Source organism: Bos javanicus, chromosome 8 (assembly GCF_032452875.1).
Source record: "Bos javanicus breed banteng chromosome 8, ARS-OSU_banteng_1.0, whole genome shotgun sequence".
NCBI classification, from domain to species: domain Eukaryota; kingdom Metazoa; phylum Chordata; class Mammalia; order Artiodactyla; family Bovidae; genus Bos; species Bos javanicus.
In genome coordinates this window covers 100,108,363-100,132,692 of record NC_083875.1, presented here as the reverse complement: position 1 = coordinate 100,132,692, position 24,330 = coordinate 100,108,363, and the positions used below count along the sequence as shown (strand labels likewise).

General features: G+C 45.6%; 1 protein-coding gene across 8 annotated transcripts in view; it reads right to left on the bottom strand.

Moving 5' to 3' along the window:
- PALM2AKAP2 (PALM2 and AKAP2 fusion) overlaps nt 1-24,330 on the bottom strand; it is a 511,493-nt gene that overhangs the window by 230,473 nt on the left and 256,690 nt on the right. For all 8 annotated transcript variants that reach the window (XM_061426455.1, XM_061426454.1, XM_061426449.1 and 5 more), the window contains 3 exons: nt 8,259-8,373; nt 7,176-7,197; nt 1,210-1,311 (listed from right to left, as the gene is read on the bottom strand). In XM_061426455.1, coding sequence (XP_061282439.1) covers nt 1,210-1,311; nt 7,176-7,197; nt 8,259-8,373 — 239 coding nt within the window. The remainder of the gene's footprint in view (nt 1-1,209; nt 1,312-7,175; nt 7,198-8,258; nt 8,374-24,330) is intronic.

Here is a 24,330-nt window from a genome sequence, read left to right as displayed (position 1 = left end):
GAAGAATTGTTATCCCGAGTTGATCTCAGAAGTGCATCTTGGAGCATTTAAAAGAATCTGCAGCTTAAATCACTGCCAATGGTCCCTTCGTAGGACGACTGTAGCTACAAGGTTTTTAACTACCCTGGGATCCTAGCTTGAGTTTGACCAGATACCATCTACAGTACCCGCCCCCAACTCTAGAACCCTGTGAATCTGTTTGTACAATAATATGCTAAGATATTTATAGAGTCCCCAGGAATACTTTTATTTTGCCAATGTGCATGACAATTATGTCAATACCTGCAGAATTATTTTACTTCTATGTTAAAAGGAAGGCTAACATAGAAGTTTGCTATGTTTGCTTCATAAAATACTGTATAAACAATTTCCTCTGACTTATTAGTCCATGATTGTCTTACAAAGGTACCCTTCCATGACTTCTTTTAAACATAAATTTACCTGGATTACATAAAGCATAAATCTGATGCTCAAATTCCAGTTCACCTACATTATCACAAACCCTACAGCATTGGTGGCTCATTTTTCCATCCAACCCCTGCTCTCAGTGCCTCTGTGCACAGAGCAAAAAGGATTGGTATGGTGATTTATTAAGCACAGCGTCCAGCTCTGATTTGTGGGGCACATTCACATTGAACAGAGCAAAGCAGAGTTCTCCATATGTTTTACACTCACAAATGTATTACTCGCTACAATCCACAAGTGTGAGGCATATTAGCAAGAAGCATACATTCATTAAATTGCTCCTTTTATTTTCCAAATATACCACAGGAGGTAAGAAATAACTCCAGTAATGAGGAGACTTGAGAATCTATATGTTCACAGTGTACAAACAGCTCAGTTCCCAAAGGATTACCACAACATTCTCACACGCTTTGAAAATAGTTTCCCCCCACCTTCCCAGCATAGCTCATTTGATCTTGTAGAATGAGGACTGATATAAAGACCACAAACACAGATTCCTCCAAAGTAGGAGGAAAAGAGCTCTATGGTTTTCTCAATACTCCCTCCCCTTGGCCCCCAGAAACCCCTCAGGGACCAGTGCCTGCCCTGTGTGGCCACTGTAAGTTCTACATCTGAAGCTGCGCTGAGGAGGGGGACCACCCTCCACGTAAGAATATCTGGGCATCCCTCATTAATAAAGCTCAGAGGAATGCAAGCCCCACGGTCAGTCCTGGCATCAAAAGCAAACAGTTCCCCAGGACTTACCAGCTGCTCTGCTGGTTCCGTCCTGCTCAGGTGATGGTTCTGCTGTTCGTGAACAGAGGATTGGCAGGTCGGGGAGCTGGGAGGAAATGTGATTTACTGCATCTGGTAGCAGAGAATAGGGAATACAATTAGGCACAGTGTTGAGAGGCCCGATGGGTTCACTGCCGAGACAGCAGCTTGTCTGCCCTACATAATGGACCACAGAGGTGGCCATTGCAAGAGAGGATCAGGGTAAACAAAGACCAGCATTTGCCCAGTGACTGGTATTCAGTAGAGTAGCTGAGGTAGGAGAGATCCCGGCCAGAAAGCTCAAGCCCCAGAACAGCTCTATGTATTAAAAGATTCAATAGAAAGCTCTAGATTCTAAGAGTACAATGTGTTCAGAGGACAAAAAAAAAAAAAAACAGGGAGAGAGATGAACTAGCGAGAACCATTATCAACTTGATGTGGGTGCGTTCTCAGTCGCTGTGTTGTGTACAACTCTTTGCAATCTCATGGACTGCAGCCTGCCAGGCTCCTCTGTCCGTGGGATCTCCCAAGGAAGAATACTGGAGTGGGTTGCCATTTCCCTCCCCACAGGATCTACCTGACCCAGGGATCAAATCCAGGACTCTTACTCTGGTCTGAGCCACCGAAGAATGGGATTGGGCCAAGTATGGGACTTCAAACTAGAAACATGGAAAGTGAAAGTGAAGTTGCTCAGTCATGTCTGACTCTTTGTGACCTCGTGGACTGTAGCCCACCAGGCTCCTCCGTCCATGGGATTTTCCAGGCAAGAATACTGGAGTGGATTGCCATTTCCTTCTCCAGGGGATCTTCCTGACCCAGGGATCGAACCCAGGTCTCCCACATTGCAGGCAGACGCTTTAACCTCTGAACCACCAGGGAAGCAGTAGAAACATGGAAGACATGTCTTAAACAGAATTGGAAAACAGATTTGGGAGTCTTTCCTTAAACTGGAAATATCACTTTATGTGCCTGATTCATTCCAAAGACTAATAGGCATAAAAAAATTTTTTTTCAGAATTTATCCCACAATTTCAGTCCTTCTGTCTGGTGTTTCAGCTAGAAAATCTAGAGATTCCAAATAACAGCACCAGTGAAACACCATGAGCTCAGCTGCAAGAAATGTGGCCGTGCAGAATACAGAGAACGGCTCTGCTTGGGAAAATATCTTGAAAGTTCATTTAGGGAGATGGAGGCCACGGAAGTCAATAGGTGTGTCGAAGTATTAGAGGAGAGGGGGAAACCACTGGGGTGAAACAGGGGAAGAATCTGTGCACACCCCAGAGAGCAGGGGGAAAGTGAAGGAACATTCTAGAAAGCTGGACTCTAGGTGATGTGATTCCTTCCATGTGCCAAAGACACACCCCATTATCCTGGAATGTCGATCACTGGTCAATGATCACGTCTAACTGCTTACCGCATATTCTATTCAACAGCCCACAAATCATCTCAAGCTCAACATGTCCAAAACAGAACTCTCATCTCCACTCATCTGCTGCTTCTCCTGTGCAGCGTATCTCAGCTCACTGGTACCACAATTCACCCAGGATCCTGGCGGTGCCCCTACCTCCCTCTCCTGGTATCCAGTCAGTCCCCCAGCCTTCCCACATCCATCCCGTCCTCTGTATCCCCACTGATGCTGACTTAATTCTGGCAGGTTTCTGTTTTCCTTTTTAAATTTCATGTAGCAGAGTGCTTGTGACCAGACACCAAATTAGGATTGGTTGAGCTCTGTACCGACGAGGCCACTGCAGACTCACATTCAGCCGAACAACCAAGGATGTAGGGACACTGGACCACCATGTTCCCAGGGCAAAGGGAACGGATGGGGTGGAGCTTCTCTAAGAGAATGGGTTTGTCTGTATCAACCCTTTGGGGAGACAGAACCAGAAGTCAGGAGTCGGCAGGCAGGCCCTGGGTTGGAGCAAGGCTCAGGTTACTGTTTCTCCCGGGGGCCTCATGTGTTCTGGAGTTGGGCACTGGGTCAGACAGACATAGCTGAAGGCCCTTCACTGCAGGGGAGGAAGGTGGGCCTTTGAGATGATGCTGGGCTAGAAGATAGCCAGGAAGCAGCCTAGAGAGACCCTCTGAAATGGCCTGAATTTGAGCCAGGGCCTCAGAGTATGGTCACATGTCTCTGCCAGTGTTCCTTAAGTTAGCTGGGAGATTCTGTTCTCACTCTGGAGACTTGTGGGAAGGGTCAGGACCCTAAGCCACACAAGGCAGGACCAAAGAGAGCAACAGTCGGGGTAAAGCAGGGCCTGAGCAGGTAGGGGGAGACAGTGGTCCAGGGGAAGGAGGAGTAGCACAGTTTAGGAGATGGGAGAAGACCAGAGCAGATGTGCACAACTTCTGAGTTTCTCTGAGGATTTCTAGAAGTCTGTGGAAGGGCAATCTCGGTAAGTCCAACTGCCTACGTTCAAATGCGATGCATTTGAATCTCTCAAGCCATTAAGACTAGGTAAGACTTTGCAGACTGGTCACACGTGTCTGGTGCCTTCTATGCTACACATAGAATTTCCAGGACATTTCTGCATACTGAAAGATTTAGCAGCCAGAAGTAAAAGCCACCCGTAGGCAGGGGATTCTGCTCATGACTCCTACTGCTTACATTTCAGCCTCCCCCAGGAGCAGCTCCCCAACAGAAGGGAGCAGGTGATGGAGTTACCTTTGCCCAGTGGTCACTGGCTACAGGCCCATGGACTACAGCTCTTATGGGGCTGGGGCTCCATGGTTTCTGCTCCTGATAAGAGGTGGCAGGGGGTGGGGCCCAAGGGAGAGGGTAGGGCAGCCCCTCAATATATCATTAAATAGTAATTCCTGAGGTTCTGCAGCTCCAAGGGGTCTGATAGACCAACACAAGGAAAAAGAAACAGGACCCCCAAAGCTTTCTGGGGGAGAATTCCTTCACATAACCTCAGTCAGTAAACTGCCCTCTTCCTGACAAAGTCTGGGTGGCCTATCATGCTTCTTCCTCCCTCTGTCCGAGGAGGTAACAGTCAGTTATAGAACAAAGAGGAAAGGGGAGTCCTTCCCATTACCCAGCACTGCTAAAATCGTCACCATATGAAGAACATAAATAGCCAACGTTAGAGAGAAACAAAACTGATGAAAACTCTCCTAAAATCATGACTTCTGGGCAAGTGAAGACACACTAGGTCCCAACAATTGGTATGAGGGTTTTGATGCAGGAAAGGTTCCAGGCTGCCCCAGACTGGGATGGGATGGAAATCTATAGTCTCAAACAGCAAGGACAAGACAGGCCCAGGACAGAGGTTTTCCTTTGCCAGTTCTGGCCAAGGGTTTCACACCAGCTCCCCAGTGGGTAAAGAACAGAGGTAGTTCTAGGTACATACTATGTGAAATTTATACTTACACAAAACACTGTGCCTATTTAGGGCAGTAAAAACAACCCACCCAATCAATTTTGACTCCACCATATAACAAGGATGTATGTGGGGTAGGGAGGAAATGAGGGGGCATCATGAAGTACGTGGCCAAGAAATTCTACTCATGATTAAAATACATAGCTCTTGATTGCCAAGGCTATCATGTAATCAAAAAACATTGGTGATCCAGCAGTCTAATATCTTTATTTCCTCTGAAAAGCACAGGGGTATATGCACAGGGTACCTGAAGAGAGGTCATTACACAAGCACACACTAGCAGCCAACTCCTTGGCAACTCATCACACTGGTGATGCTTTTCTGACCTCTGCAGTGTCTTGTACAGTTATAACTTTAGCTGGACCTGGATTCTGTAATCATCGTGTTTCAGAAGTTGGGTATTTGTCCTAAGGCATTATTATTCTACAATCATTTTTTGTTAGGTCTTAGTACCAACTGGTTGATTCTAAGAGGTCTTGGTAACTTTGAAACCAAAGGAAGAGGAAATAATCAGACAGCCCAAAGTTCCTAAACTGGATGTGCTTCATGATGGGTTTTGACCCACAGAGTGACCTATAAACACTGACCACGTTCTTGGAAGGATGTGTTCCCTCCTTCAAACTGCTTTCTTTGCTAACAGCTGTGGTGTAATGGAAAGGTCTCCCCAGGCCTAGTTATAATCAGACATGGAAGTATCACCATCCAGGGCAATAAGGAAGATCATGGAAACTTTTCCCTGGCCATTTCTTGTGACCCCTGAGACTTTTGCATCCTCTTAAGCCTGAGTTCACTCATCCTGTAAAAAGTAATGGAGGATATAATCACAAGGGCTGTTTTTCTCTGCAGAATCCTTTCTAAGTCATGATTGGATTTCTTACCACCTCTATGAACTACTTAGGTGAACAGATGAAAATAGTGGGAAGTACACGGAGCAGGAGGAAATGAGAGAAGTTCAGGGTGAAAACAAAAAAGAGAGAGTTTATGACATGGCTTCATGGATGCTTGTTAACAAGTCACATACTACATGGGTCTCCATGGCCCACACAGCTTCCCTGGGACACAATACGCAGGTTCCATCCCTTCCCTAATTAGAGAGAGAAGCCTAAGAAAGGTCCTGGCCTGAGAAGGGAAGAGAAAAAAAAAGAAGTGAAAGCAGAAGAGGTTGATGTGCACGCCTCTGGTATGTGGGTGTCTGTGGGTCCATGTCTGATACTTACTGTGTTACTGCTAATCACATACATGGCCTCAGGGTAGCCCTAGCACGAGGGAACGCCACTATCTTTCCCATGCTGCCACCCTCAACTCCCCAAAACAGGCAAGGCCACCTCCTCAGTCTATACTCCACCCCCAAAGCACAGAACAAGTGTCCTGACTAGGCCATACCCTAGAGAAAGTTGTAGAACTATCATAGGTGCTCTTCCTGGAGTTGCTGTGGGCTCAACCTGGACTTGTCTCTGAGCATATGCACTCGGATCATGAATTTAATGCCTTCCCAAAGATTACTCAAAGGGCCAAAATTCAGATCCCCTGCCTTTCATTTGTTCAGTGGGGGAACCCGAACAAACCACCATTTTTTCTTGTTTGTTTGTTTTCTGAAGTTAGAATTATCCTTATTGCAAGGATCTTTGCTAGACATTATAAGAAAAATGACTATCCATCTCTGCATTTTAAAATCTTTAACAATACATTTCCAAAAGACATTGGGAAAATACTGATGCCAGCGCTTATTCTACCTCCTGCATCATCTTGCTGGTTTAGAGGCTGAAAGAGAGCAGATGTCTGTTCCTTCTGACAAGATCTGGCATTTTAGGACAGGTTGAGCTAATGGTCAGAGTGAAAAGTGGAAATCAAGTGGTTTTCATGAGTTTGTAGCTAAAGTTAGAGGAGCAAGGTAAAGGCTGAGAGGCATACAACCTCAAATTCATCCCATGGCCCCAGGGAAGGACAGCAGGGAAGCAGGGGGCAAAGAAGGGGAGAGAGAGCAGAGGAAGGCCCACTCTTGCCAGGAGGGGGTCAGGAAGCCAGGGCCCTGCTCCTAACCTTCATGTGCCCCCAGCCAACCATGCCCCACAGGGAGAGAAGTTCTGTGAAGCCCTGGTTCCCAGGGAGGCTGGAGAAACTGTGGTTTTCTGATTCAGAGTAAAACCAGAGGCCTTAGGAAGGTTTCCTAAACATCAGCTGATGGGCTCCTGATGTGTATTGTTACCTGGAGACCTAACCACCAGTTCCAGTGGGCTCAACCCTGCCAGGGAACTGGTCCTGAGGCTGGTGCTCTGGGCTGAGTGTATTTCAAGAGAGATCCAAGCAGTGAACTTTGGAGACCAAATGGGAAGAAGAAGAGCTGGGCCAGCTGTGTAAGACTAGGAAAAGCTGGTTAAGAAGTAGTCCTTGAAGAGGAGAGGCAGAGGAGATGGGGACATGGCCCTCCCAAGCATTCGCAAATAGTGCTCCCCTTCTTTCTGATGCCCTTCCAAACCAACACAGCATATCTCCCAGGGAGCCTGTGTTAATGAGACCCACTAAGCTGACATGAGAACATTCAGGTACAGATAGGGAGAGAGCGCTTACACTTACCTCCATCTGCACTGGAGAAGCTCTGTGGAGACAAAAGCAGGGCAGGGAGTCACTATATACGTGGGGAGATGACCCTTCACTCATTCAGCCCGTCTTTCTCCCCCAGAATTTGACCGTGGTGGGCAAACCCCATGCTCTCTTTCCTTCTGGGAAATCTGTTTGGGATTCCGAAATTTAAGGAAAAGGTTTACCCTCTGCACCTTATTTACCCCAAATTTCTCCCAGTAGACATTGATGTCAATTATCCAGCAAATACCCTTGGTTGTGCTGGAGAAGTGATAACAGAAAATCCCATCCTGTAATGAATGTGTTTAGACTGCTTTCCTATCACCGCTGGGTACCTGAGGAAACAGGAGTTGTAAAATAGAGGGGAGGGGGGTCCTGAGTTATTCAGAACCTGCTGGCATTATGGATTCTCTCTCTGCTACAGAGCACCATGTGTTTTCATAGATAGGCACACCTCATTTTATTGTGCCTCAATATTGCTTTTTTTTTAACAAATGGAAGGTGCCTGACAACCCCCAGTTAAGCCAATCTGTCAGCACCATTGTTCCAACAGTATTATTTTTAATTAAGGTATGGACGTTGTTTTTTAGACATAAGGCTATTGCATACTTCATAGACTAACAATATAGTGTAAACATAACTTTTATATGCAGTGGGAAACCAAAAAATTCATGTGACTCACTCTATTGCAATATTCACTTAATTTCAGTGGTTTGGAACCAAACCTGCCATATTTCTGAGGCATGCCTGTGCGGTAAAACTTCATGTTTCACTGACACTTTCTTTTTTGGAATTCATGCCCATTTGATACGGTTTTGCCCCTGGCCTTTTTATAAAAGAAAGACTTAAAGCTACAGGGAGTCTGTTTAACCGGCTTCATAAGAATTGGTTTTTAGACCAATTCGCCACTCTCAGCGTCAGAGACGGCTCTGGTCCTCAGGCATCTACCCCTCGTTGCAGGGTGTGTGGTCCAGGCTTCTTATCCAGACCAACTGGCCTTTTCTCCAATTGGCACTGTCGTGGTGTGCCTGCTTCCCCAGGGGTATAAGTGAGAGAAATGACGTTAGTTTTCTTCACCTTCTGAAAGTCCTTGAAGGATTTTTCTGTTTCCTTTAGCTTCTCTAGGATGATTTGCTCTTTGGCAGATATTTGGGACTCTTCACTTTCTAGGGCTTGTATTTCCTGCTCCAGCCTGGAAAACACACAAACAGAAGACAGGTTACTTTATCTTCTGGCCAGAGAGCAGCTTCCTCCCACTGGGTGGCCTCCTGGTGGTCTCTGCTTTACATGACGGTGTGGTACCTGCCAGGCTTCACCTTACAGCGTGTCGCTACCTTCGCCACTGAGCAGACACTGGTCAAAGGGAAACAGCCCAGAGCTGCTGCCACCCAGTCATTGCCACCACCTTCCAATACGCTTTGGTGCCTTCCTTTCAACTCTCTTCTCCTGTGCATTCTTAATTTGGAGGTAATTATTTTTCTTAGCATGGCTTCCCAGGTGGCTCAGTGGTAAAGAATCTGCCTGCCAATGAGGAGACATGGATTCATTCCCTGGTTGGGGAAGATCCCCTGGAGAAGGAAATGGCAGCCCACTCCAGTATTCTTGACTGGAAAAATCCCATGGACAGAGGAGCCTGGTGGGCTACAGTCCATGGGGTTGCAAAAGAGCTGGACACAACTCAGCGACTAAACAACAGCAACTACTTTTCATAGGTTAAGACATACTATCTGAAGGAGAAGAGCTTCATATTCTGCTATCTCGTGCTAACTGCTCTTCTGTCAGGCAGGCCAAAGGGTGAAGAGCCGGTCTTGTTCAAAGGAAATACGCTGCTGAGACATGGCTGGTGGCTAGTGAACCTGCTGTCACCATCCTCAGTGGCCTGACTTCTCCTGCCAAGAAGAGAGGAGATGCAAGGGACTGATACAAAGGACTGATACTGCCCCTACTCTTCTGGAACTTTCCTCAGCTTTTACAAAACCTATATATTTTCTAAAAAGGAAACTTGAGCACAGCCAGGAGACTCTGGGAATATTCCAGAAGAGCAGCTACACTGAAGTTGTGAGGGAGGTCTTGCCAGCTCTGTTCTTTCAATGAAATGATTGTAATAACCACTTAACTTTCCTTGCACACTAAATCTGTGCCAAGAGCTAAGCTAAGAATTCATGTGGATTGTTGTAGTTAACCTTCCTTATGACCCTATGAGCAGGGAATTCCCATTTTACAGACAAACTCATTAAGGCAAGGCAGGGCTAAGGAATTAGTTTACTGGTACAGAGCGTTGAAGCTAGGGTTTAAGCCAGGAAGTATAACTCTAGACCCTGGTCCTCACCATCGTGCCAAACTCTGGTCACATGGTACTTCACCACAGTACTTCACATATGCCCTGCCTTTTTACACACGGAGTATGCTGACTTAAATAGGGTGGTACTGTAATGTACCAATGTTTTGGGGTTATGAAGGGATGGGTGTTCCCCTACCTACAGGACCCCATACTATGATGCTTCCAAATCATTTGGTCTGAATTTATTCATTCATTCATTCGCCTCTGCTTTTGCTCTCCTCCCCTCCGTCATGTTGGAAGCTTCGCTGCAGAGTGTGCCTGCCGATGTTTGTCCTTTCCCTCCCCCTCTCCTCGTCTATTCCTAATCTGCTGCTGGGAACTGGCCAACCAGGTCTGTTCAACTGGGACCTAACCTAAAGCGTTCAGAGTGAGACCTTCTGAAGAGTAAGGCTCAGACGGTAAAGAATCTGCCTGCAATGCAGGAGACCCGGGTTCAATCTCTGGGTCAGGGAGATCCCCTGGAAGGGAATGGCAACCCACTCCAGTATCCTTGCCTGAAGAATTCCATGGACAGAGGAGCCTGGTGGGTTACAGTCCATGGGTTCACAAAGAGTCAGACATGACTGAGTGACTAACACACGGAATACCAAGATACGGGCATGGAATTATTCCAGGATGCACTGTGCCTCTCAGAGGCCTTTTCTGTTTCCTTCTTAGGCATCAGAAAAATAACTTCTGGATGGATGATACTTTGTAGCAACTACTTTGGGTTATGAAGAAACCCAAACAGGGCTTCCCAGGTGGTTCAGCGGTAAAGAATCCACCTGCAGTGCAGGAGAGACGGTTCGATCTCTGGGTTGGGACGATCCCCTGGAGAAGGAAATGGCAACCCACTCCAGTATTCTTGCTGGGAAATCCCATGGACAGAGGAGCCTGGTGGGCTACAGTCCATGGGGTGGCAAAAGAGTCAGACACAACTGAGTGACTGAACGTGAAGACAAATGCTATAACTATACTCCCTCCAGATGAACACAGCTTCAGACATACTGAAGGCTTCCCTCACAGTAGAAGTGGCAGTTCTTTTCATGACTAAGATGGCCCTACAGCATCTAGCCTCCTAGTACCTATAAGAGCCTCTACTCTTAACAACGTGCCCATTTCACTTTATGCTTTGGTTAAACAGAGCTACTCCTTACTTGCCCATCTGTGATCACTGATTTACCCTTCTCCAGAAAATCCATCTCCAAACCCTAGCCACTATTGAAACCTTAGCTCAGATACCACCAACCTCATGAGGCTTTCACAGATTCACCATCAGAAAATAACAATATCAGTGGTCTTATCAAGTCCACTATATGTTAGAACATTGGTTTTCAACCAAGGTGCTTTTGTCCCTTAGGGCATAGTTGGAGATTCTGGAGATATTATGGTTATCCATTACTCAAGCAGAGTGAAGTTGGTGCTACTGGCATTTAGGGGGTAGCAGTTTATAAACATACTACAAAGTACAAAACACCCCCCACAATAAAGAATTATTTGCCCCCCTAAAACCAATAGGGCCAAGGTTTAGTAACTCTAAACCCTGCATCAGAGTATACATAAATTATTAATTTCCATTAATAGAGTATAAATTCACCATGAGAAAGGCACAGATAGTCAGTACAAGTATGTTGAATGAATGATAAAAGATGAATCAAGTTGCAAAAAGTCATATAGCTCAGCCAAGAGGAGATCTTCAGGTTTCCGAGACCAGGGTGAATTCTTCAGCAAGCTTTGACTTGAGAGGCTGTGTGTGGGCTGAGAGGCAAACAACCCAGAGGGGAAGGCCAAGCAGCATCAACAGATAAACAGAGATATAAACCTTTGCTCTCCAAATGTTTATTACATCTTTTACTGATACATACATCTGTGTCAATTACTTTGGGAGGAATCAAGGAAAGGAATAGGACCATGGAATAGGGACAACTCAAGTTACCTAAAATGGAACCAAGTCAATGGGTAGGGGAAGCTCCAGGCTACAGGTTTCCTGGAGAGATTGGCCAGGTGAGTTTTGAGCAGATTTCATTTAAATCTCAAAAAAACTGAGTACCTCAGCAGATATCTAGAATGTGGGTTGACTCTATTCTCAAATTCCCTCCCTTCCCCCTGCATCTTCATGGTAAAAGCACATATGTCCCCCACTGCCGGGAGCCGGCATATTGCATATTGAGTGCATATTGCATATTGAGTGCAGCACTTTTCAGGATCTGGAATAGCTCAACTGGAATTCTATCACTGCCGGTAGCCAGCGTGAGGAACTCCGCCCATGACAAAGGTCATGAGGAAGGAGGCTCGGCACACGCAAAGGCGGGATCGAGCCTCAGGAGTCCCCCTGGAAATTCTCGAGCATTTACACCCAAAACCAGAGTCTGCCTACTTTCTGCTTTGTGCTTTCACCTACACCTCTGACTTTACGGGGGGCTGTCCCCCACTACCTCTCTGAAAAAAGTTAGCTTACAGCTCCAGTTAATAATTCCTGGGTGTGACAGTGTTTAACCTACAAACTCCTTTGGAAATCCTCTAGCCTGCCTGAATAGGTTTTTCCGGCCACATGTGATTGTTCAGAGCCTCCCAACTGTGAGAGGCAGGAGAAGTTCTAAACTGTCTAAACACAGATTCTTTTGAGTAGTTAAAAGATTGATTAGAAATTGTATTGGTGAAGGGATTTTCACTTGTTGGGCCAATGTTTGCTGCTAAGTTTCCATATCCCTTACCTGCTGTGTCCCTGGCAGTGTATTGATTAATATAATTGGTGTAAGTAGTAGCTTTAATGTTTGTAACCTGGGACCCTTGAGTTAATTCTTTTTCTTGTTATAGCCCACCACACCTTTGCGCTGTAGGAATGCAACTTTATCTAATGCTTTTGGAGGGTGGCTCCTGACCAATCACCTTTAGAGAAAAATAAGTTTTCTGAAGAAAAGGTCTTAAAATGTTAACAGGCCTCCAGGCCAGAAGATGATGCAAATCACCTAAGCTTTTGCATATGATAAGTTTGCAGGAAGAAAGCCTGGCTTGCTGCCTGACTCTACCCCTTCCCCCATTATCCTCTATGCATAACTTAAGGTATAAAAACTACTTTGGAAAATAAAGTGTGGGCCTTGTTCACCGAAACTTGGTCTCACCATGTCGTTCTTTCTCTTACCTTCTGGCTGAATTATTCAGCCTCTTTTCTCCACTGAATTTCCTCACTGAGCTATCCTTATTTCAGCCTCTTTTCTTCACTGAATTTTACTGAGCTATCCTCATTCTATTACTCTTTATATCCTTAATTAACATTTAATTAAGCAATTGTTTCCTGATCTTCTCCTACGCCGTCTCTCCTTCGAATACCCTGGATCAGCCGGGGCTGGTCCCCGGCACCCCACCACTGATATTGGTCTTGGCCACATGATTTGTTTTGTCCTCATGGGAGGTGGGATATACTTCCCTGCTCTTGACTTTGGGTGCAGCCATGTGACCTGCATTGGCCAATGGGATGCTAGCAGACATGACACAAGCAGAGGCTTGGAATGTATCCACCCAATCAGGCGCATCCTCTTGAGCCTCTTCTGGCACCAAAAGTACAGCTTCTCCGGGGAGCTGCTGTTCCTTTAGCCTGAGCCCCAGAAAGAACATGTCAGGAGTAGACAGGAGCTCAACCCAGAGTCAGAAGCCATGGCCAGTCATATCTGCACCTTCCATTAGAGCTACTCGGCTAAGCCCAGCCCAGATTAGCAAACACCCAGTCTTCTCCTCACAGAAGAGTGAGCAAGAACATATGATTTTTGTTTTGAAGCACTGAGTTTGAGAGTCATTTGTCACAGAACACTATTTTGGCCAATAGCTAACTGACACAGCTCAAATATGTATATGTTTTATATATACATATTATATATGTATTTTATATATTATGACCAACCTAGATAGCATATTAAAAAGCAGAGACATTACTTTGCCAACAAAGGTCCATCTAGTCAAGGCTATGGTTTTTCCTGTGGTCATGTATGGATGGGAGAGTTGGACTGTGAAGAAGTCTGAGCGCCGAAGAATTGATGCTTTTGAACTGTGGTGTTGGAGAAGACTCTTGAGAGTCCCTTGGACTGCAAGGAGATCCAATTGGTCCATTCTGAAGGAGATCAGCCCTGGGATTTCTTTGGAAGGAATGATGCTAAAGCTGAAACTCCAGTACTTTGGCCACCTCATGCAAAGAGTTGACTCATTGGAAAAGACTCTGATGCTGGGAGGGATTGGGGGCAGGAGGGGACGACAGAGGATGAGATGGCTGGATGGCATCATGGACTCGATGGACGTGAGTCTGAGTGAACTCCGGGAGTTGGGGATGGACAGGGAAGCCTGGCGTGCTGTGATTCATGGGGTCGCAAAGAGTTGGACACGACTGAGTGACTGAACTGAATGATATATCGGAGAAGGCAATGGCACCCCACTCCAGTACTCTTGCCTGGAAAATCCCATGGATGGAGGAGCCTGGTAGGCTGCAGTCCTTGGTGTTGCTAAGAGTTGGGGACGACTGAGCGACTTCATTTTCACTTTTCACTTTCATGCATTGGAGAAGGAAATGGCACCCCACTCCAGTGTTCTTGCCTGGAGAATCCCAGGGACGGGGGAGCCTGGTGGGCTGCTGTCTATGGGGTCGCACAGAGTCAGACACGACTGAAGCGACTCAGCAGCAATGATATACATTCCAACAGTTTATATTCTATCTGTATAAATGTGTGTGGGCTTCCCAGGTGGCGCTAGTGGGAAAGAACCTGCTTGCCAATGCAGGCAGATGTTAGAGACGAGGAAACAGTCCTTTGATGGGGAAGATCCCCTAGAGGAGGGCATGGAAAGCTCACTCCAGTATTTTTGCCTGAAGAATCCCAATTACAGAGGAGCCTGGTGGGCTACAGTCCACAGTGTCACGAAGAGTCAGACACAACTGAAGTGACAGAGCATGCACACACGCATGCAAATGTATGTGTATATGTGTGTGCATATATCCTAATAATAATACCCGAAGCTGAAAGATCAGAGGAACTATAAACTACCCTCTCCCCATTTCCCCCAATCCTCAGAGAAATCAATAAGAGTACAGGGCATCCCTTCACAAATTTTAAAATTGAGAAACTAGGAAAATATCAGTGGTGGTTATTTTTGGGTAACAAGACACTAAGTGTTTTTAATTTTCTTCTTTATAATTTTCAATATTTTTAATATAATTTTAAAAATCAGATATTCTGTATCTAGGCAAAATAAAAACAATAAATCACATTTTAAAAAATGCCACCTCTGGCCTAGCACTGAGAAGGCTGCCCTGCATGGCCTGTGGCACCAAAAAGGAGCTGAGGTCCAGTGGGGTGTTAAAATAAATACATCAATTGGCACTCAGTTCCACCAACGCTGATGGAGCTTGTCCAGCTGAACTGAGTCAGGCACTACAAGGAATTCTGTAATAAAATTAGGTTAAAAATTTCTGACTTAAAACAAAAAGGTTGACTCTAAGTAACTCACTACTCCCAGTGAAGCAGCCTCAAGTGATTAAGAATTCTCTGTGATGTGATGCCCACTGACTGGCCTGATCATCTCCACTGCCCGGGCCCTATTGGTTTCAAGGCTCTTGGCTATATAGCTCAAGTGCTAGAGATTTGGGTCGTGATACTGCGTAACTGAGAAGGAACGCAGGGAGGGGGGATGGAAAAAAGCAACAAAACTAAGCTTTTAAGATAACAACAATTTGTTGTTTCTTCCAGCGTTTCATCAAGAAACAACAGTTTCTTCCAGCGTTTCATCCAGAGGGAATGAACTCAGGAAATCTGCAGTTTGTATATGTCCAAATGAGTCAGATCCAAATAGCAGATTTCTCTACTAATGCACGTGCGGGCACTGGAAAGCCCAGACTGCCATCTTGCCATGGAAAGCCTGAATCACAAGCCTGAGGAGCGTCCCAAGAAACCAAGTGTCGTGGGGTTAATAAGACTCATTCCAGCTGGCTTAGAAATGCCAGTATTTTCTAGCTTCATGACTGAAATCTAATGCAGACTTCCCAGGAGGAACCAAGGAGATACTGCCCAGCTAAAAATAAAGAACAGGCAGGAAGTGTAATTTACACCCAAGGTTAACTGAGGCTCTTTAGGCTGAGACAGGTGTACATTACAGCCTTTGACCAGCTTGCTGAGTTTCTCTGGAGGAAGAAGCAGACTGTAATAGACAGTAAAGAAAGGTGACACGCTGCAGTTGTGCAGCTTCAATTCACCGGAGATGAGGTTGTGATCCTGGCCAAATGGTCTTATAAAATCTAACCTAACCCCAATAGACCTTTGTCATGAGAAAATACAAAGGACCTATGGCGCTATGAAGTACATCGATCATTCTCTCATTCAAAGTCTATTTATACATCCATCTGTCTAACTTAATGCAAGCACCTACCTTCTAGCAGGCACTGCACTGAACATCAGGGACAGAAAGCTTAATCAGCCATGGTGTCGGGTTGGGGGACCTCTGAGTAAAGTAATGAGAGCAGTCAAGTAAACACATAAATTGCAAAAGAGCCCAAAAAGAGCTGGAAGAAAGAATAACGATTTGGAAAATTGTCAGTTCCGCTGGGGAATGTGGAGGGACTCCAAGTTGCCTGTCCCAGATCTATTCTCCCCTTCTCCCATGCTAACAGAATCCTTATTTTATGGGGGATGGGTGGCAATGTACCCAGCTGAAAATTTCCACATCCCAGCTTTCTTTGCATAGAAAGGTGGCCATAGGACAGTTTTGGCCAGTGAGATGTATGTGAACATTTTGGGTAAGACTTCTGGGAAAGCTCCTTCAAAGGGGGAGAGTTGATTTAAGCGGCACTTGGCTTTTCCCTTCTTTCTGCCTAATACAGGGACCTGGTGCTAGGAGGATGTACTAGCTTCCAACTGCTGCTGTAACAAATGACACAGACTTACTAGCTTACAAAATATCAATTTATTATATTACATTTCTGCGGGTCAGAAGTTTAACAAGGGTGTCACCAGGTTACAATCACAGGGTGGCAGAGTTATGCTCCTTTCTGTATGCTTTGGGGAAGAAGTGCTTCCTTGCTTTTGCCAGCTCCCTGAGGCCACCCACAGTCCTTACCACATGGCCCCTTCCTCCACTGTCAAAGTCAACAATGCTGCTGTTGTTCAGTCATCAAGTCATGTGTAACTCTTTTGAGACCCCGTGGACTATAGCCCTCCAGGCTCCTCTATCCATGAGATTCTTCAGGCAAGAATACTGGAGCAGTTTCCATTTCCTTCTCCAGGGAATCTTCCCGACGCAGGGATTGAACCTGCGGCTCCTGCATTGGCAGGCAGATTCTTTACCACTGAGCCACCAGGGAAGCTCTCAGCAGTGTTGTAAGCTCTCTGACTACTCTTCCCCAGTCACATCTCTCTCCGACTCTCCTCTTCTGCCTCCTCCTCCACTTTTAGAAGTCCTTATGATCAGACTGAGCCAACTCAGATAATCCAGGGTAATCTCTTTATGTTAAAGTCAGATGTTTGGAGACCTTAATTCCATCTGTAACCTTAACTCCCCTTTGTCATGTAACCTAACATAATTACAGGTTCTAGGGGTTAGGATGTAGACATCTTTGGGGGGCCATTGCTCTGCCTACCACAAGGAATATGATGCTCTAGGTGGAGTGTCACCTTGTATCCACATGGACAAGAGTCTGCTAAGGGTGCCTGAGTGTGCAGAAAGAGAGAAATTGCCTGGGTTCCAGTTAGCATCCTGGAGTGACTACACCAGCTCTGGACAGTTCACTCCAGATTTTCTGCTGTGAGTTTAAGCCACAGTTGTGATCACAGCTAAAAGCAATTTCCTCCAGATACAAAGTGGTGAGGAAAACTTGACTGAGTAAGTGTTATGTTAGCTGGGCCTTGAAGGATGCCTTCATCAGGTGGAAAAGAGAAGAAAATGGGCCAGGCAGAGGAGATAACACAGGCTGAGGCCCAGAATATCATATGTCCCTCCCTCACCCAGGAGCATGTGGCCTTGCGTGGCCTTTTCAGGGACTGCACACTCTACCCTCCAGAGGCCATGGTTCACCAAGATGCCTCAGAGAGGTTCTCAGCTTCCAGGTCCCTCAGCCCCACTGCTCACTCTATGCTTTCATTCTACTGGGCCTTGGATGGCCCAGAAATACTTGGCCTTCCAGGCCCTGCGGGGACCCTTCCTTCCTTCCTTCATCTTCAGTGGGAGAAAACAAGGCTCAAAGAGAGAGGAGAACAAGAGAGGGGCCCTGGGCCACTGATTCTCTAGCTCCTGCTTGCCACGGTTCGCGGTGGTATCTCTGCCTATTGAACTTACAAGAGCCAATCAGTGCTTCCTTTGTGTGAGCATCTCTCAGTTGAATGCAAAAGGTGCAGACTCATTTGGAAAGACCCTGATGCTGGGAAAGATTGAGGGCAGGAGGAGAAGGGGACGACAGAGGATGAGATGGTTGGATGGCATCACCGACTCAAAGGACATGGGTTTGGGTGGACTCCAGGAGTTGGTGATGGACAGGGAGGCCTGGCGTGCTGCGGTTCACGGGGTCGCAAAGAGTCGGACACGCCTGAGCGACTGAACTGAACTGAACTGCATACAGACTGGGTTTCCAACAGCCTGACCGTTTGGGGAAGCGTTTGCCAATAAATTCAGGTGTATTCCATCTTTTCTTTTTCCATCAGTGATGGTGAAAATAATTGTTACGAAACTAAGAATTCTAACATTGTCTTTGTTATGTATATATTGTTTGTATGTAACAACAATAATAATGAGGAGGACTGTCAAGTGCTTACCATGTGCTAAGCACTGTTCTCCCTGTTTCACATGCATTACGATACTTAATCTTCACATCCTATGAAACAAGAATTCTTTCTCTTCCTTTACGCAGATGAAGGGCTGAGATACAGAATGCTACTGACTTGCTCAGGGCCACAATCATAATGAGGCCAGGATTCGGACCCTGGTACTGGAGAACTAGTCCTAGAGAATCAGGACTCTTTGCCATTGCTTTCAGCTACCTCTCTAGGATCACGTTCTTCTTTTTCCTCACTTCCTCAAGAACTCATAGTGCAACACAATGGATTTTTCATGCTCATAGAACCACAGAAGGTCACGCTGGAGGTAGAAGCCATTTAACCTAATTGATTTCCAGAAACACAAATTGTTCTCCACCCAGGATTTCTGCTTGAAATCCTCTGCACAGAGGATTTCAGACACAGAGAACTCACCACCTCTCAAGGCAGCCCTTCCCTCTTTGGACAGTGCTGACCATCAGCAGTGTGAAAAGTTGACCAGCTTCCACTCATGGTCTGAGTTCCAACCCTTGGAAGTGCAGAGGTCAAGTTTAGCAAACACCATGACTTGTAGGGGCTCCACTTGGGAAATGGGAAAACCAAAGGCAAATGGAACTTACTATTCAGTGGGAAGCATGCATGATATGAATTGGGGCCTAGATTCCCGGGTGGCTCAGATGGTAAAGAATCTGCCTGCAGTGCAGGAGACCTGGGTTCAATCCCTGAGTTGGGAAGATCCCCTGGAGAAGAGAATGGAAATCCACTCCAGTATCCTTGCCTGGAGCATTCCAGGACAAAGGAGCCTGGTGGGCTACAGTCCAGGGGGTTTCAAAGAGTCAGACACGACTGAGCAACCAACAGTTTCACTTTTTAGCGGGGTCGGGGGTGGTGGGAAGAGCAGAAGGGGAAAGGGTAGAGTGACCAAGAGGAAGGAGGACTTCTGGGCTTCCTCATAGAACCAACTCAGCACCAGCTAAAAGCTGAAGTGAGAGGAGTAGTAAACGTTTTAGGGACTTCCCCGGTAGTCCAGTGGCTAAGACTCCATTCTCCCAATGCAGAGAGCTCAGGTTCAATCCCTGATCAGGGGACTAGATCCCACAGGCCAGAACTTAGAATTCGTGTGCCACAACTAAGACCCAGGGCAGGCAAATAAACAATTAAAAAAATAAATAAAGAGAAACAGTTTCACAAAATCCTGGGGACTCTAAGTACATTTCTGAACAAGGTCTGAGCAAGACCAGCCTCTCGCTGACAATGGACCCTTCATAATTTTCCCGTCAAGGGACCTGGGCCCAGATCACAGACACAGACTGTGAAGAGGTCAACCACTGCTGCCCAGCTGACAGGTATTAGAGATTCGGTAAACTCCCCCAGAATAAAAAGGAGATGCTGACAGACTGGTCCAAGGTGCTGAATTTAGACCCGTTCTCTCCCCTAGAATTGCAGTTTCATAGTTGAGCAGTCCAGTGGGGGTGCCTGTCTGACCAACCTGCCAAAATAAGAACCTCAGGGAGAAGGTTTGCTCCTCAGAGGAGAGGAGAGCTGCCTGTTCATGCATCCAGCATGAAGCACAATGTAAAAGAGGCTGCGAATTGTTCACCGAGACCCGCCCTCCCCTTCTCTCACTACAACATAATCCCTAAAGTTAAGCTGGGCACAAGGCACACAGAATAATGTCCATACTCCTTAGCATCTTTTGTAACCACGGGCAGCATGTTCTGGCCAAAGGGATGTGAGTCAAAGTGTGGTAGGCAGCTTCTAGAACCTTCTGTAGCCCTTTCCTCTTTCAGCCCTTCCTTCATCCTTCTGCCTGAAATGCAGAGATATGCGGGTGAAGCTCTCACTGCCATCCTGGACTCTGAGAACAAACACAGGAGTGGGAAAAGCTAGAAGAAGGCTTGGTCCCTAAGGGCTTCCCAGCTCACAGCCACCAGAGAGTGCTTAACTGCCTACCTATGGATTTTTCCTGGAGGGAGAAATAAACATCTTGTGTAAGCCACTATGACTGTGGGTCTTTGTTACTTGCATCCACATTTAATCCTAAGTGATGCAGTTTACCACATAAGCATTTGAATGAATGCTTATAGAAGTATGCTGAGGATGTGGGGCCAAAGCTAATCACAGCCCAGAGCCTCATTAATGTCTCAGCAGCAAAAGAGGGGGAAAAACGAACAATCGCGAGGCTTGCAATCCATTCCTGCTAATCAACTCTTATAAGATGGGGGTTGCTTAGGGCTCTGCTTCACTCCACCCAACATCCTGCTCCATCCAAAGCCTCAGCAGGGAAGTTCCCACTCTTTGAGTAATGACAATCAACCAAGTCTGATCATCTCTGGTATGCTGGGGCTGTGATGTTTTTGTCAGTCTGATGCTCACAGCTTCTGCCAGCTGGATTGTACCAGAAACAGCCAGGACTGGGCTGTCCACATATATGAAAGACTGACCCAGAAGAAAGCCTTGCAGTATAGTGAGCTAACTACCCCTACACAGGAGACTTGACAACACAGAGCTTACCTATGACCCTGGAGTTCTAGTTACAGAGTGGGATCAGAACACGTATTATATAGGTGGTCCAGAAGTGAGTGAGGTGACAGATGCTAAGGTGGTGGGCATTACTAATTTCAGCTGCCCAGGATCCCTGCCCCTTTCCTTTGGGGAAGAGCATGCAGCTCCTCCACTGGGAAACAGTCTCTCTGGAGTACCTTGTGGCTTTGGTGAAACTATTAATCAAAGGGTCCCACATCCCTGGCCAAGGAGTAGGTCAACGGGACTCCTGTTAGAAATCTGCATCTTGGGAGGAGTAACCCAAGAATGGGTAATAATGGTAGGGGCGTGGCTAATCATTCCTACAGCAGGATTCTGAAGACTGCCCTGTCAGTTTTTGCTGCCTGGATCCTCAGTTCTACCTGGGACCTGATTATGTAACCCCTCCATTCTAAGAATATTTAGCTCTATCTATCTAACCATCCATCCATCCATCTATTCATCTATCTATCATCCATCCATCTGTCTGTCCATCCATCCTTCCACCTATCTATCTATCTTAAGAGCTTTCTGTTTCCATATTGCAGGTAGGACACTGGGCAGAATACTGTCTCCTTTCACACAACTAGATGCTACAAAATTCTTTTTCCATATTTCAGGAAAACAGTGCACTTGTTTCTATGGCACTCCCCAAATATTTTTCATTTGTGACTCAGTTTGCAAGGAGACAGTTTCCTTTTATTTAGATGAGTATATCTGGAATCACCACAGATCATTTGGTATTTTACTGTGAAAAAGGCTAATGGCCTTTAAATAAACAGAGGATTTCCACTTCTCCTTGTGAAAGAACAGGACCTTCCTTGACTGCAAGGTGTCAGTGGAAACTCAAGCTCGTTTCATTTTTTCCCCCTTCGTCATCATGGAGACAGAAATATGGCCAAGAAGAGAATGGTGCCTTTAAGAATTCCTGAAGTGTAGCTCATATCCTTTCCCTTGTTGAAAAGTTGATGGTTGCCCATCATCTCCTTCCCGAATCTGATTGACCTTCTTAGGCTGAAAGGTCACACCCTCCATGCTCTGCTCTCACCCCTTCCCAGCCTTACACATTCCCGTGTCCCAGACAGAACAGAGAGCATGCTGCTCTTTGAAAAAGCCTAGACTTCCCACTATCAATTCTATCTACTGGAAACATATCTGATAATCAAAGCCCAAACTGTTGCCTTAGTAATGTTTTTCTTCAACCCACTCATCCTAATGTGTTCACTCCTTCCCAATCCCCATCATGGCATCCTTAGAGAGCTAAGAGCATCCTTAGCCCTCTTCAGTTCATTCAGTCACTCAGTCGTGTCTGACTCTTTGCGATCCCGTGAATCACAGCACGCCAGGCCTCCCTGTCAATCACCAACTCCCTCTTAGATACCTGGTATACCTCACCTGGTAGTGGGGCACTAAAAATGTGTCCATCCTCCCCAACCTGTACTATCCTCTCCTGAGTACAAGCTTACTGAGAAATAGGACAATATTTTATGAATTTATTACTGTACCATACATTCTTTTTTTTTCCCCTTATATTCTTTCCTGTATACATAGAGGCCCAATAAATGTTTGTTGAGTGAACGAAAAGCAAAGCAAAGCAAGAACACATTTTTAAAGGATTCTATAGTGAAACTAACTTGGAGATGGTGCTATTCAACATGTATACCTGTGGCGGATTCATTTTGATGTATGTCAAAACCAATACAATATTGTAAAGTTAAAAAATAAAATAAAAAACAAAATAAGACAGAGCAATGCAAAAAAAAAAATATATATATATATATACATATTTTGTAAACTCTCAGCTTGGTTTTGCTACTTTCACCACTCCCTCAAACGTATTAAAATTTGTATATTCATTGAAAAAAATCAATACTGGATTGCTTTCTATATTTATCTGAGTGAACTGCTGGGACATATTAGCACTTTTCATTATTGATGTTGGTACAATCAAATTTAATCAAGTAAATATGAATGAAAATTTCTCTGTCAGTTTTTCTTAGTCTCTGGAAACCAGCCTATTCTTTTCTTGTATATTTAGCTCATCTGAAATCACATGGCTCATACTGTCAGAATCTATGCAAGTTGATTTCCGCTGCAGAAAATCATTTCCAAGCAGGCGCTGAGCCTTGATGTCTTGGGTGTGATTCTCGTGTGAGTCTGTTTCATCAGAAATACAGAATTTTGATTACATGAAAATGAGATGATCTCCTTCCAAAGCAATACATTTCTCAGTAACTTAAATCCTATCTTCCCAAGAAATATCTTTCTCTGTAGGAAGAGAAAAAAATATCTCATCCAGCCTTTCACCTCTGACTCTCCCTGTGAAGGTCAATGACTCCATCTGTGGACCTGACCTTGTGCAAATGCCTCTGGGATGACACTTTATCAAAGACCCCTTCTCCGCTATAGCTTCAACTTATCTCCAGGATGCCTCCTTCCCGTTAGTCCCTTTAGAATAAATTCTCTCACACCAAAAATAGGTGAACTTCTCTTGACCCTGAGTCCTGTTCCTATTACTGCTGAATCTCTCTTGCAGATTTCCCCAATAGCACTTGCCTGCCTCTTGCTGTCTCAAATTCTCACACCCCAGTCACCCCTCAACCCACTCCACTCCACCTGGGCACCTGCCATGCTGTTGAATCTGGTCTTGTTAAAGTCCATGACATCCTAACTGCCACATCTAATGGACACCCTTCAGTGTGAACCTACCGACATCTTCCTTTTATAAAACTCTGAGGACCACCCCTCCTCCCCTTCAGAAGCTGAGATGCCATATCCTCAACACAGGCGCCTCTTCTACTTCTTCACTAAATGTTCACTTGGCTGGATACTTTATCCTTGGCTAATCACGTCCACCCTTGAGTTTTAATTCCCACCTAAACACTGACTTATAACTACCCTACCAATACCTTCAGCCTCTCTCCTAACTCCAGCCTCTACATAACCATTGCATTTTCAGTGTCTCCACCTGGGTGGCCCATAAGCATCTCAAATCCAACATATGTGAGGCCAAACTTATCCTCTTCACAGAGCTATTCCCCCATCTGGCCTTTTTTAGTTCCGCTGCTGGTACCACCATGAATCCATCCTACTTAAGATGGAAACCTGGATGTTATCTTGCGTTTTTAATTTTTCCAAAACTGTTTATTGACGTGTAGTTGATTTACAGCGTTGCGCTCATCTCTGCTGTATAGCAGAATGACTCAGTTATACATACACATATTCTTTTTCAAATTCCTTACATTATGGTTCATCACAGAATACTGAATATAGTTCCTTGTGTCATTGTGCTAGTCAATAGGACCGTGTTGCTTATCCATCTCAAATACAGTAGTGTGCATCTGCTAACCCCAAGCTCCCAATCCATCCCTCCTCTACCTTGCCTGCCCCTTGGCAACACAAGTCTGTCCTCTGTGTCTGAGTCTCTGGATGTTACCACGACCTCTGACTTGCCCCTCTTTGGTAAACACAACACACGTATACAAGCCACTAAGTTCTGTCAGTTTGTTCCCTGGGTTATCACTAC